Source organism: Octopus sinensis, linkage group LG6 (genome assembly GCF_006345805.1).
Source record: "Octopus sinensis linkage group LG6, ASM634580v1, whole genome shotgun sequence".
In the NCBI taxonomy this organism is placed as follows: domain Eukaryota; kingdom Metazoa; phylum Mollusca; class Cephalopoda; order Octopoda; family Octopodidae; genus Octopus; species Octopus sinensis.
Window position 1 is genome coordinate 544,794 of NC_043002.1, and position 15,420 is coordinate 560,213.

The window sequence follows — 15,420 nt, forward strand, 5'->3', positions numbered from 1 at the left end:
AGCCTTTTTGAGCACATCATTGAAAATCCTGAAGCATGGGATGATACTACCATAAATTCAGCAATTCGATTCTTACACACTTTAAAAGCTCCTGATTTCTTATTTTTGTTAGAAGTATTCAGTAAGATTTTTTCTTTTTTCATATTTAACATCCTCCAGAGTAAAAGTCATGACATAGTGTATTGTAAAGATCAAATAGATAAAACTAGAACTGTACTCGAAAACAAACTTGATAATTTTTCAATCTCTTTTACTTGTTTCAGTCATTTGACTGCGGCCATGCTCGAGCACCGCCTTTAATCAAGCAACTCGACCCCGGGACTTATTCTATCGGTCTATTTTGCCGAACCACTAAGTAACGGGACATAAACACACCAGCATCGGTTGCCAAGCAATGCTAGGGGGACAAACACAGACGCACAAACACACACACGCATATATATACATATATACCACGGGCTTCTTTCAGTTTCCGTCTACCAAATCCACTCACAAGGCTTTGGTCGGCCCGAGACTATAGTAGAAGACCCTTGCCCAAGGTGCCACGCAGTGGAACTGAACCCGGGGGGAAAATATGGAGTCGATGCAGGAATCGGAATTCAGAGATCCAAGAATATATCTATTGAGCCCCAACGACATTATAAAATGCTTTATAACAAAATTATCAGTACAATAGTTGACCAAATAAAAGCACGAAATTCATCCTTAGAAGAGTTTAAATTCATGGAACTTTCGAATTTCAACAAATTTGATGAGTATTGCAAACAATTTAAAAATCATGGGTACTATTTAAGAAGAGTGGTCCCGGTGCGCGCATCCGAGCATCCACGCCAGCTAGTCGTGACTAGTCGATCCTTACTTTGTGTTTTATTTACTTTATTTAAAACATTATTTACTTTGTGTTTTTGTGTTTTATATATTTTGTTTAAAAAATTTATTTACTTTGCTAGATAGTCGTAGGATCGACTAGTCAGCGCGGATGCGCGAGCGCGCGCAACGGGACCACTCTTCTTAAATAGTACCAGGGCGACGTTTTTTTTTTATTCTAGGTCATACGGGGTTGTTGCATATTCAGAATCTCCCATATGTAAATCGTAGGAATTCGAAAAATTTTTTTACTGAAAAATTGCCCGGGAAGAGGGGGGGGGGGCAAAGAAATTCATTGCATGCCCAGCCCCGGAAGTCACCGCACGCCACTGGTATATATACTGACATTAAACATCCTGCAAAGCATACTAGCTTCATTTCTTTCAAGCTTACGCATGTCCTCAGCAGTTACAGCCCAGGTTTCACTGCCGTGTAGCATGGCTGTTCGCACACACGCATCATACAGTCTACTTTTCACTCTGACAAGAGGCTCTTTGTCACCAGGAGAGGTAGGAGCCCTCTGAACTTTGCCCAGGCTATTCTTATTCTAGCAGCTATGCTCTCAGAGCATCCACCCCTACCTATTGACTAATAATAATCCTTTTTACTATAGGTACAAGGCCTAAAATTTCAGAGGAGGGAATAAGTCGATTACATCGACCCCAGTGTTCCACTGGTACTTAATTTATCAGTCCTGAAAGGATGAAAGGTAAAGTTGACCTCAGTGACATTTGAACTCAGACTGTAAAGATGGATGAAATACCACCACTAAGCATTTTACCCAGCGGGTTAACGATTCTGCCAGCTCGCCGCCTTAATAATAATAATGATGATGATGATATATGGTAAGAAGCTTGCTTTCTAACTACAGGGTTCTGGGTTCAATCCCACTGCATGGCACCTTGGTCAAGAGTTTGTGCTTATAATTTCAGGCTGAAGAAGCCTTGTGAGTGGATTTAGTAGACGGAAACTGAAAGAAGCCCATCATGTATGTGTGCACACACATGCCCTTGTGTCTGTCTCCCACTACTGCTTCACAACCTATGCTGGTGTGTTTACATCACCATAACTTAGCAGTTTGGCAAAAGGAACTGATCAAATAAGTACCAAGCTTTAAAAAAATATGTACTGGAGTTGATTCATTTGACTAAAAATTCTCCAAGGTGGTGCCCCAGCATGGTCACAGTCTGATGACTGAAACAGGTAAAAATAAAATAAAATAAAATAAAAGCTCTTATAATTTAAAACTTCAAGAATTTGGAACATGAAAACTGTTTAAGTTGTGCCTAAAATAATTGGTGCATTGGGAACTGTAAGCAAAGATATAGAGAAATGGTTGAAAGAGATTGTCCTGTAGAGCTTCCACAGAAAGTTTATCTCTTAGGGGCACGAAAGATTACCAGGAAGGTTCTAAGCACTTGAAAAACTATTGGAAGCATGTGGATACCTAAGGTTACAGGTAGTAACCTGCTACCCACATAAATCCTACAAGGAATAAGAATGAACAAAAGTTATTATCATCATCGCTTAACATCTGCTTTCCATGCTGGCGTGGGTGGGATGGTTTGAGAGGAGCCGGCCAGGCAGGAGCCTGCACCAGACTTTTGAGTCTGTTTTGGCAGGTTTTTACAGCTGGATGCCCTTCTTAACACCAAACACCCAGCAGAGTGAATTTAGTGCTTTTTATGTGGCACGAGCACAAGTGAAGTCAGTTTTGGCAAGGTTTGTACAGCTGGGTGCCCTTCCAAAAACACCAACCACTTTACAGTGTGGACTGAATGCTTTTTAAGTGGCACCTGCACTGACAGGGTCACCAAGTACCTTGCAAGACGAATATCTTTTGAGAGGAGAGGGGGGTGCATTGGCAGAGGTGATCTTGTGTCAGATGGTGAAAGGTTATAGTAAGACCAAAAGACAAAAACAGGTGTCTTCTTGTAGAGGAGGTACATGGTTACCTGGTCAGAGAGAGAGAGAGAGAGAGAGAGAGAGAGAGAGATATCAGGAATGAGGACAGAAACAGGTGTGCTGCCACAAAGGAGATACATGGTTACCCAACCAGGAGGAGAGAGAGAGAGTGGGAGACAGCAGGATAAAGATGGTGGCAAAGTGCTGGACATGCTCACAAGGGACAGGGCTCAGAGCATAAATGGGATGATCAAGTAAAGGCAGAGAGAGAGAGAGAGAGAGAGAGAGATAAATGGTGGCAAGTAATCAGGGCATTCTCTTGAGGTTTGAATGTTATAATATAAATGGCAGGATATTGCCCAAAGAAGCATGATTAGAGAGTGGGGTAGGGAAAACATGTAGTGAAAACATGGGTATATAGAGCGGGGGGGGGGGACTACCAGATTGCAATGATAAAGAGAAGCAGGGTTGTGGGGACAGGATTGGGGAGTGAGGGGTAGGTAAAGTGCATGAAAGAGGAAATGTGAGGAAGAGAAGCGATGTAGTTTGGTTTGTTGGAGTATTTGTGTGAAAAGTTTTGTTACATGTGGGTGAAACGCACAGCGCTTCTAGAACTCTGTTTCACTGACGTGGACAGGTGTTCTCAAGAACCTCATATCATAAGACATCTCAGTCCATTGTCATTTCCTCCATGAAGCCCAACACCTGAGATCAGTCCTCACCACTTGATCCCATTTCTTCTTTTGGGTCTCCCTCTTCCACAGGTACAGTCCACCCACAAAATCACAGGTTACAGTAACGTTTTATGAAAGGTCATAAACATCACAAATTTACACATCTTCTTAAAACTTAGATTTTCATTATTACTTTAAAATTCTCCTTATGAATGATATTAGTGTTATTACGTCGTCATACACTTTGGGTTGTATATTTGTTAAAAACTCCCAAAAGAGCTCTTTAAAAGTAGTTTTGTTGAAGATTTTGCAAAGGATTTTCAGGCAAAATATGAAAACCAAGTACATTTCATTATGCAATTAGCTACATTAAGCCATTTCTTCCTTTATATTTCTAATCATTTATGAATGCAAATAATAAAACAAATGATGTGTTTGATTATTTTGAACAAAAAATAAAAATAAATTTTATGTGGTTTTGTTTACTTCTCACCTTAATGTTTCACAATTACCAACTTGTTTCAAAGGAACAAAACAACTGGAATAAATATCTTCACCAAACATAATCCATCTCTTGCCAGCAAGAGCACAAAAGCCAGAAGGATCTGGAATAACCAAAACAAATGTTCAGCTATCATTAAAAGTTAAATTTATAATCTTTTAACAATGAAATAAAATGTCTCTAGAAGTTATAAAGGAATACAAAAACAAAATAATAGCTTACAAAATAAACAATTAGATGGAAACATTTCATGCAATTTGGATTAAATCACTCATCAATGAGTTTTCTTTTTACATCACAAACCATCATTAGCATTTAATGTCCATTTTCCATGGTTTGACAGGAGCTGGCCAGACCCCAATTGTCTGTTTTGGCATGCTTTCCATGGCTGGACGGCCTTCCTAACGCCACCCACTTCACAGTGTGTGCTGGGTGCCTTTTATGTGCCACTGGTACAGGTGTGATTAGGAAACACGAGCAGGTGGGCATTCCACGTGGCACTGGCACTTGCAAAGGTGCATGCCCGGATGGATGGATGGATGGATGGAGGGAGGGCTGCAATTTTACTTAGCTTGGTGGGTCTTCTCAAGCACAGCTAATTTCCACAACAACTGGTCCCTTGTCCTCTCCCCATGAAGCCCAGCATCTAAAGACCCTTTTCCCACCATATTGTCCCACATCTTTCTGAGTCTACCCATTCCACAGGTTCCCTCTACAATTAGAGTCTGGCACTTCTTTAAGCAATTGTCTTCATCCATAAACATCACACGACCATACCAGCTTACTTTTACATAAGTCTAGACTGTCATATTTTACGCGGATCACTCTGTATCATCATCATCATCATTGTTTAACATCCATTTTCCATGCTGGTATAGAACAGTTTGACTGAGATCTGGAGAGCCAACGGCTGCACCAGGCTCCAATCTGATCTGGCAATGTTTCTACAGCTGGATGAACTTCATAATGCCAACCACTACGAGAGTGTAGTGGGTGCTTTTTATGTGCCGTCGGCACAGGAGCCAGTCAGGTGGGCCTGGCATCGATCACATTCAGATAGAGCCAGTTGAGGGCACTGTCATCAGTCACATTCAGATGGTGCTTTTTACATGCCACTGGCATGGGAGCCAGTCAGTGGATACTGGCATTGACCACATTCTGCATGCATAAATTATATCAATTTGTGAAGCTAGTATGCCCTGCTGGATGTTTAATGTCAGTGTGCATACACAACAGGGTGTAAGCACCCTGAGAGAAAAGTTGGACATTAGAAACATCAGATGTGGTGTGCAAGAGAGACGACTGTACTGGTATGGTCATGTGGTGAGAATGGATGAGGACGGCTGTGTGAAGAAGAGTCACACCCTAACAGTGGAGGGAACCTGCGGAAGAGGTTGACACAGGAAGACATGGGATGAGGTGGTGAAGCATGACCTTCGAATGTTGGGCCTCACAGAGGCAATGACAAGTGACCAAGACCTTTAGAGAATCAATGTCATTGAGAAGATCTGGTAAGCCAAGTGAGATCGTAGCCATGGCTGATGCCAATGTCACATAACTGGTCATTTTAAATAACCTTCAATCATCAGGCAATATGCCATGCCTGAGAAGACCTGCTGCGGCAAGTGAAATCATAGTTGTGGCTGATGCCAGTGCTACCATTCAAGTGTGGTTGATTCCAGTGCCATAAAAAGCACCCACTACCCTCTCTGAGTGGTTGGCATTAGGAAGGGCATCCAGCTGTAGAAATCTTGCCAGATCAGATTGGAGCTTGGTGCAGCCTCCTGGCTTACCAGCCCTCAGTCAAACCGTCCAACCCATGCCAGCATGGAAAGCAGACGTTAAATGATGATGATGATGATCCCAATCTTTCAAGTTCTGTAAGAGAGACTACTTATAAAATTCTGTAGTACAATGGTACAATAAAGTTAGTAATTTTTCGTAAAAGATGTTTTCTATATTAAAAACCAAGACTATTATCAAACAAAATTAAACATTCTGAAGCATAACACTAAGGTTAACTCTAATAAAAATATTACCAATCAATATGAAATAAGTTTACTTTTCTGTCAGATATTGAAATAAATAAAATTTGTCCTAATTTTGTGGTTGTTGTTGTAGCTTTGGTGTGTTCTGACAGATCCCTGATTGGGGTAATTAGTACTGACTTGAAGTTCCAGTGTTTCTGCTACTTGAAAATGACGCTATAGATATTGTACTCTCTCTATTCTATAGCTTGTTCCTGCTAGAATTGGCAGCCAAATATCCCTTAAACCATTACCCACCAAAAGAGAAACATACATTGGAAAACAAAGTTGCAGTTTGATAATTTAGAATCTGGGGAAAATAGTTTTGGATGATAGCTTTGGTACATATTCTAGGAATTGTTGAGAACTGTTCTAAATGATTTGATATTATTAAGTATTATATATCACACATGCAAAATATTACAGTTTTAAAGCGAGTTCAAATAAATTTTTCAATGAAATATAATGAAATAATAAATTTGTGATAAAACCTTATGTATAAAAAATTAATAAATTTGCTAATTATATATTAATAAGTCAAAATAAAGTGAGGTGCTCCAGCATGACCACAGCCGCATGGCTGAAATTAGTAAAAGAATAAAAGATACCTGGATTCCAAACAAATATTTGTTGAGTTATGTTTTGGTCAATAAAAAAGGATTTTGTGTTGTTGACAATATTGATTCCACTCTGAATTGGTCGGCCAGGAAGATAACCTGAGACATGGAACATTAAATGGTTTTACTTCTCTCATTGATTCTAGTAAAATGAACGAGGAGTGACAACGAAAAGAAGAAATTTACAAAACAACAACTGGTGATGATATACTTTTAAAGAATGATGCAAACTTTTGGAGAAAAGACAATGTTAGTCAAGTGAATTCCACCAAATCTGTCAACAAATATAAAGTCTACTGCAAAATGTAACAAAAATATATCAATGGAAATTTCATAGAATGCATTTTAGAAGGAATGTTTTCAATTGTTTAATTTAAATCAGTTTCTTCTTTACCACAATATGGCTGGCAGTGCTTAGGGAGCTTGCTTCCTAGCTACATGGTTTCGGGTTCAGTCCCACTGCGTGGCACTTTGGGTAGGTGTCTTCCGCTATAGCCCCGAGCCGACCGAAGCTTTGTGATTGAATTCGGCAGGCTGAAGTTACTGCCGTGTGTGTATATGTGCGTGTAGGTGCTTGTGCCTCTCCGAAAGAGAGAGAGAGAGGATGGAACCTGGTGCAGCCCCTGGCTCTGACAGCTTCCGTCAAGGCATCCAACCCATGCCAGCATAGAAAACAAACGTTAAATGACGATCCCTTATTAAACTGTACAACTAAGAGGGGAAGTGTGTGTTGGTTTAGTTGAAGTTATTGATACTACAAGTTAATAATATAAGCATATGTGGTACTGAAAATATAAACAACAATGGCAGTGCCCCAGCATGGCCACAGCTCATGAGCTGAAACTATATGAAAAAAAAAAACAAAAAAACATAGCTAAAATATGTCAACTAGTTACAAAACTATCGAAAGTCCTGTAAATGTCATATTTTTGTAATCTTTTAGTCATATAGTCAGTGTGGATACATTTGCAAAAAATGGTGGACAGAAAAGTGGATATAGTGATCCAGTCATGTGTAAAATTAATAATAATACTAATGGTGGTTATAATTATTAAAACAATTAAGAGAAATGGAAAGTCAGAATAAAATGTAATTGCTGCTCATGAAGCATTTTAAGAAATCATCCTTGAACAGCCACTCTCCATGTTGGCAAGGATCAGATGGTTTGACTGGAGCTGATGAGGAAGAGAGCTGCACTAGATTCCAGTCATATGTGGCACAGGTGCCATTTACAGGACACCAGTAACAACCATGATTATGATTCATGCCATTAAGATAGCACCAGCAACAGCCACGACTACGGTGCACGGGTGCCATTTATATGGTACTGACAGTAACCATGATTACGAGTAATGAATGCCATTTACAATGGTACCAGCAACGGTCACGACAACAATTCATAGGTACCATTTACAATGGTACCCTCAATGACCATGACTATGATTGATGAGTGGTGCTATTTACATGGTACCAGCAATGGCCACGACTACAGCTTCACTTGGTCTGACGAGTCTTCTCATGCACATCACCAGAGGTCTCAGTCATCACCTCCGTGAGGCCCAACAGTCAAAGATCATGGTTCACCACTTTGCCCCAGGTCTTCCTGGGTCTATCTCTTTCACAAGTTCCCTCCACAGTAGAGGTTAGCATTTCTTTACACAGCTGTCTCCATCCATCCATGGCCATACCAGTGCACTTGTCTCTCTTGCACATCACATTTGATGTTTCTTATGCCCAACTTTTCTCTCAAGACACTCACACTCTTTGTACATGCACACTGACATTGCACATTCAGTGAAGCATACTAGCTTCATTTCTTTCAAGAAACTTTGCCAGATCAGATTGGAGCCTGGTGCAGCCGTCTGGCTTGCCAGCCTTCAGTCAAACTATCCAACCCATGCCAGCATGGAAAGTGGATGTTAAATGGCAATGATGAAGAACTAGGTACAAAATGCTTTGGCATCCCTGAGCTGATGCAGACTCATCTGACATCAGGCATTTTAAAGTTTCTCTCGTTCTCTTCTGTATGTGTAATGTCTTTGATTCGATGACTGGCATCCGTGCTAGCGGAGTGCAAAGAGTAACATACAAGTGTGATCATTGACGGAGCGGCTAACCGGCTTCTGTGCCAGTGTCACATAAAAGGGCACCATTCGAGTGTGATCGTTACCAGCGTCGCCTTACTGGCACTTGTGCCTGTGCTAGTAGGGTGCCAAGAGCACCATCTGAGCGTGATCTTTGTCAGCCTACTGGCTCTGTGCCAGTGGCACATACAAGGACACCATTCGAGTGTGATCATTACCAACGTCGCCTTACTGGCACCTGTGCCAGTGGCATGTGTAAAAAGATTCGAGTGAGGTCATTGCCAGTACCGCCTGACTGGCCCCCGTGCTGTGGCATGTAAAAATCACCCACTACACTCTCGGAGTGGTTGGCATTAGGAAGGGCATCCAGCTGTAGAAACTCTGCCAGATCAAGATTGGGGCCTGGTGCAGCCATCTGGTTTGCCAGCCCTCAGTCAAAATCGTCCAACCCATGCTAGCATGGAAAGTGGAAGTTAAACGATGCTGATGATGATTGACTGCAGGACCCAAATGTCCAGTCAGCAATGCCAAATCATCCACATCCAAACAACCGCACCTACTTATCTCATGCCTTTGCCTTTACTTTCCAAAGTGTTAAACTTATACTTTTAAGTCATAATCAAAATCAGGTGCAAAATTCCTGCATCCAGTCATTCCAACCCACACACCTGGCTCAAGCACAGAATATGGATGCTAAAATGCTTTAATGAATTAAATCTAACTTACCTGGATTTTCTGATTCACTGTTTTCAGGTTTACTCTCAGATTGGTTATAATCGTTAATGTAAGACACTTTAAAATGCTGTGTTAAATGAGTGATGCTTTCATTTAGGCAGGTGTTATTATTATTTGATCCGGTTTTAGATACATTTCTTTCTTCCATGCTTTGATTAATTTTGGATATAGAAACATTTCCGAGAATAATTGATACATTTAAGAAAGTAATTCCTGTTTTGTTCCATGTAAACTGATAATTAACGTGAAGGACAACATTATCACAAAATACTTCATTTTGCCTTTTTCTAACAGTAGGAACAGGGGGTTTTGTATAACTGTCATCCCAAGAACAACGGGTTTCAAAAAGTTTGTTTTTATTTACAGATTTATTGAAGTCTTCTTTCCAATCATTGACTGCAGTGTTATCGGTTTTTACATAGAAATTTACATTTTTAGCACAGAAGTAATTAACATCAGTAAGAACATTATTCGAAGGTGTAACACAATTTGAGTCAATTAGTGAGGTTGGCAGAACATAAGACGTAGCACTCAATACCAAACTTTTTGAACAGATGTCATTGTCTATGTAAGAAGTGCAATCAGAAGTTATATTTACAAGGAAAGGGAGAGGAGCTGATGTAATGCATTGACCACTAAATATCTTTTGAGGCAAATAATTAGTTGCTGAGGGATGACCATTAGTTATCAGATTTCCATTTCCTTCATTCAAAGAACTTTGAGGAGTATTTTTTTCTCTGTAAACAGACAAAGGAAGACAATTATACAAGCCAGCAAAAATGCAATGCTTTATAACTCAGTTTTTGTTTAATGCATATTTCCAAAATATAAACTTGGTTTATAAGTCAGCAGAGAGAGGGGGGGAGAGAGGGAGGGAGAGAGAGGGGGAGGGAGGGAGGGAGAGAGAGAGAGAGAGAGAGAGAGAGAGAGAGAGAGAAAACCATAAGGAAAAATTTGTTCAACATGTTAAAGGTTGCATCAAAATGCCTCAGCTAGACAAATTGTGTTTTCACTCCATTAGAATTTAGAGTTTCAGTCTCAGTAATGCATCAACATGTAAGAATTGAGATTGTCCATCAATTTCCAAATGTAAGGAAGTGAATTCTACCTTTCCATAAAAGAAGGAAGGAACTGTATATATGTTTCGTTCTCAATGTCCTCCAGCAGATATTCATTTAGTTCTGTATGTAAGCACATTTCTGAGAGAGCTACCATGAAGTGAGGCAAAACATTTTGAGACTGAAATAACATTCTGCCAGTTGGGTTGATGGAATGCTTCCATGTCTACAACACGGATCACGTTTCAAGCTATTCTTATTGAAAAGTTCATAATATTTGTGTTGCAAGAGACTTTTCTCATGAAGGATGGGAAATCTTTTTAGCTAGCCACATTCTATGCTATTCTCTTGCTGTACGTGTGGGGAGTGTTAAACTAGAAGAAATATTTTTTCCGAGTTCTCTTGTATTGAGATTTGGGCTTCTTTCATGTATCTTAGTTTTTCTTTGAAACCACGTATCATGCATCAATATGGGTTAGATACTTTCCTCCTGTTAAGAACTAAATATTTTATGATTGTGGAGAGATAGTTGGACCTTTAATTTAAATTTATTACACTTTCTTTTAGTATTTTGTAGATGTAGTGCTTGCCCATAAGTTATGGCATAATATTCATGGTTCTTAGGCTGATGGTCATCTTTGATCCCTTAATATTGTGTATGACAAATTTGCATGACACTGTATTTGTCAGTCCTGTACTAGCTGGCCATACATGAACCATTCTTCTTTATGATCATTTTAAAGAAGTTATGAGCTCTCGATCCTAACGCAGAATTTTTCATCTCTTATTTACTTTGTTAACATCAACCCATGTCTCTGGATTTATGTTGATTTTTCCTGGAGTTGTCTTTATTGAAACTTTCAAGTGTAGCTGTGTGAGTAAGAAGCTTGCTTCCCAATCATGTGGTTTTGGGTTCAGTCCCACTACACAGCATCTTGGGCAAATAACTTCTACTACAACTCTGGGCTGACCAAAGTCTTGTCAGTGGATGGAAAGTGAAAGAAGCCTGTCATATGTATCTGTGTCTGTGCTTGTCTCCCATCAGCACCACTTGACAACCAGTGCTAGTTTGTTCATGTGCCCATAACTTAGAAGTTCAACAAAAGAGACCAATAGAAAAAATACCAGGCTTAAAAATTAGTACCAGGGGTGAGTTGTTAAACTAAACTCTTTACAATATGGCTGAAGTCCAATGAGTGAAACAAGGATAGAAATAAATCATTCTTTGAGCGACAACTTGTGCAATGATTCCATTGATACATTAATGGCAGATATAGCTTTTGGAATAATAGCCGAAGCAATATAACTGTTTCTTCAGTGCAAACTTTGATGTCTGATATATATATATATATATATATATCTGTCTGATTATACATCAAGTGACTTGGATGAAATAATACTTGAAGACTGGTCAGACACTGCTGCTGGTCCAAAAATACCTTTTGGACTTGTGAAGGTATTTTTTCCCCCACCATTTCCCACTGAGTTTTAATCAATGCAATTACTCAACAAATTAATTTGTTTTGACACGCATTAAAATCCATGAAGACCTGCATCTGTTGTTTTGCAACGAAGTAACTCAACTTGCTTAGAACAAACTGCAAAAAGTTCAGAAAAAACTTTTTTTGTGATTTTTGTTTCTTACGAATTACATTTATTACCAACATATTTTAATCTTTTTTGAGTGTAGCTGATTTTAATTATTATGTAATTAACAAACACGCATGCACACCATTATTTTTGGCACAAATGTCTATCTACATTAAAAAACAAAGCAAAAACAACTAAACCTGTCCAATTTTCACAATAATCTGACCACAAGTAAATACACAATCAGCATTTAAATAAACCATTTCTCAGGTATTTTCTGCTCTGTCAATACAGGACTGAGCTTTTCACCTAAATTCTCAACAAGGAGCTAGAAGCCAAAGCTTTCCTAAATGTGTACAAACTAAGGCCATTCAGGCAGAGTAAGATTGTCAGTTCATCCCTCCTATATAATCCTCTGCTGGGAGCAATTTTTGGTCTCTTTTAAGATTATCTCGAGCGGCTAACTGGCTTCCATGCCGGTGGCACATAAAAGGCACCATTCGAGCGTGATCGTTACCAGCATCGCCTTACTGGCACATGAAAAAACATTCGAGCGAGGTCGTTGCCAGTACTGCCTGACTGGCCCCCATGCTGGTGGCACGTAAAAGCACCCACTACACTCTCGGAGTGGTTGGTGTTAGGAAGGGCATCCAGCTGTAGAAACTCTGCCAGATCAAGATTGGAGCCTGGTGCAGCCATCTGGTTCACCAGTCCTCAGTCAAATCGTCCAACCCATGCTAGCATGGAAAGCAGATGTTAAACGATGATGATGATGATATGAATCATCTAGTTTAAAGATTTCAGCCCCTTAAAGCTAACAATAGGAAAGTTAAAGTTTCTCACCTTTTTTCCCATCTAGGAAGAGATGTTATAAACGAAGAGCAACTGACTGTAGTTCATTATTTTGCTGGTGTCACTAATAATAGTGAACGCTTTAGCAAATTCCAAAATTTTTTGGAGGAAGAGATATAGAAATTTTGGAGTAAAATTCCACTGTGTTGAACTTGCCTTCTTTTCTATGCCATCAAATCGTAACAATTTTGTGTAAGCTTAGTTCATTTTTGGCCCTTTAAGGTAATATATGGCTTATGTATTGCTAGGCATTCAACCCTAATACAATATATATTTAGGAGGCTGGAAATTATGCCTTGTTGTTAGTTATATTGCAAGAGTTGGACTTGTATTTTTGGAAGTTTTAGTAGTTGTCTGACAGGAATTTGGAGTGGGTTGTACTATATGTTGTCATGTAGATTTATTATTTTGTTGACAAATGTGACTGTCATAAATGGATATCTGATCCTTTAGAAGGTTTTCAAAGCTACTGGTGTGATGGCTAAATGAATCAACTTGTTTTGTGCTTAATCTTTCTGAATGCCCAAGGCGGTGAGCTGGCAGAAACGTTAGCATGCCGGGCAAAATGCTCAGTGGTATTTTGTCTGTCATTACGTTCTGAGTTCAAATTCCACTGAGGTTAACTTTGCCTTTCATCCTTTCGGGGGTCGATAAATTAAGTACCAGTTGCATACTGAGGTCGATTTAATTGACTAGTCCCCTCTCAGAAATTTTGGTCCTTCTGCCTAGAGTAGAAAAGAATATTTCTGAATGGCCTAACCAAATTATTCCATTCAGCTTCTTGTCGGCTGAAAGACTGTACACATTGAGAGCAGCAAGAGATTGAATCACCAAATTCAACTGCATAAGCTCTAGTGAGGGGAGAGATGAATCAGGTATGATGAGCAGAGACCCTTGCAGTAGTGGGAAAAGGGTAGATAGAAGAGGTAGCATGTGCTCACACACACACACAGAGGGAGTAAGAAGTTGACCTTGCTGCTTTTTAGCCCTAGGTCAATTCTGATGAGGAGAATCATATCTGATGTGTCCTTTCCTTCCTTTAATTAGAATTTTATGTAACAGCAGCAAGAATAAGGCATTGTAAAATTTAGTGGATATCAAAAATAATATCAAAATTTACATGAATTATTTCCCTCACTTGAAGTGAAGGGAAGAGGGAGACTGAGGAAGACATGGGATGAAGTTTTGAAGACCAATCTGAAAACACTGAACCCTATGAAAGGGGTCACAGGGAACTGAGACATGTGATGCATTGCTGTACTTGAGAAGGCCCATCCACCACAACAGAATTGAGGTCCTAAAACCAAGGTGCCATGTAAAAAAGCATCTGTGATGGTGTCATATAAAATGTACCCAGTACACTCTGTGGAGTGGTTGGCATTAGGAAGGGCATCCAGCTGTAAAAACTAAGCCAAAACAAACTATGGAACTTGGGGCCCTGGCCTTACCAGTTCCTGTCAAGCCAACCAATCCATGTCAGCATGGAAAATGGATGTTAAATGATGATGATTTGACAATGAAGGAATAGGTACCTGTAAGAATAAGTCTCAGACCATATTTCTCTGAAAGATGTGGGATTAAGAATAACCGGATGGTTGCTGTAGTATATACCAAGGAAAGCATTATCTTTCCTCTCAACACAGAACCAAGAATTTAAATCAAAACCTATGTTCAAGGACATTTGTGTTTCACATAAGTGAGCCAAGAGAATTTTCTCCATATCTTCTTTAGGACACTGATTAAAGTTTAATTCTTGGAAATCTTGGCAATCCTTTAAAAGAAAACAAAAAAACCATTAAAATATTCGTATTGTTTGTTGTTAATGAAAAAAATTTACATTTTCAATACATATTTTATATCAATAAGTGAAATCTGTATCACTAAATCTCCCATGTCTCCTTAGCTTCCCTGCCTGCTGTTTCTACTAAACATCTCTTTCCTGCGCCTTCAGCCATTGTTCTCTCTCCTCTACTGCACTCCATCTTTAACTCCATTTGTCTGCTGTCACTCTCAATGCCTTTTACCATAATCAACACTGCACGGCCGCACCTATTTCCCTCACCATCCATCTTGTCATCACACTCTTATGAAACTCCCCCCTATACATCCCCCACCCCTGGCCCACTCACCCAATCCAATCCTCCAAGGCATGACTAACACCTCAGACGTAGGAAAACACTCCTGAATTGGAGATGCTCTCACTCAGGGGGAACAAAACCCAGGCAAACCAAATATGGCATACATCAAGAACACTGTTAGTTCTATCTAAAGACATAATATTCACATTTCCACATTATATATTCATGATTTAATTATAAATTCAAAATGACCGACAAACTATCAAAGATAGTATGCTCTAACTTGGAATGCTAACGGATTGGGGTGTAGACGAGATGCTGAATCAAAGACATTCATGAATTTGACCTAGGTTTCGTCATTGAGTTGCTCATAGCCAAATGCAGCCGTTCAAGCGTTTTTGACACCTGGGCAGTAGCATTCAAGTGTTTCT

At 39.6% G+C, this 15,420-nt stretch overlaps 1 protein-coding gene across 1 annotated transcript in view; it reads right to left on the bottom strand.

Moving 5' to 3' along the window:
• LOC115212830 overlaps positions 1–15,420 on the bottom strand; it is a 61,175-nt gene that overhangs the window by 22,544 nt on the left and 23,211 nt on the right. Inside the window, exons 10-13 of the mRNA XM_036503468.1 lie at positions 14,444–14,682; positions 9,403–10,148; positions 6,584–6,691; positions 3,940–4,051 (exon numbers count right to left, since the gene is read on the bottom strand). Of these exons, the coding sequence (XP_036359361.1) occupies positions 3,940–4,051; positions 6,584–6,691; positions 9,403–10,148; positions 14,444–14,682 (1,205 nt within the window). The remainder of the gene's footprint in view (positions 1–3,939; positions 4,052–6,583; positions 6,692–9,402; positions 10,149–14,443; positions 14,683–15,420) is intronic.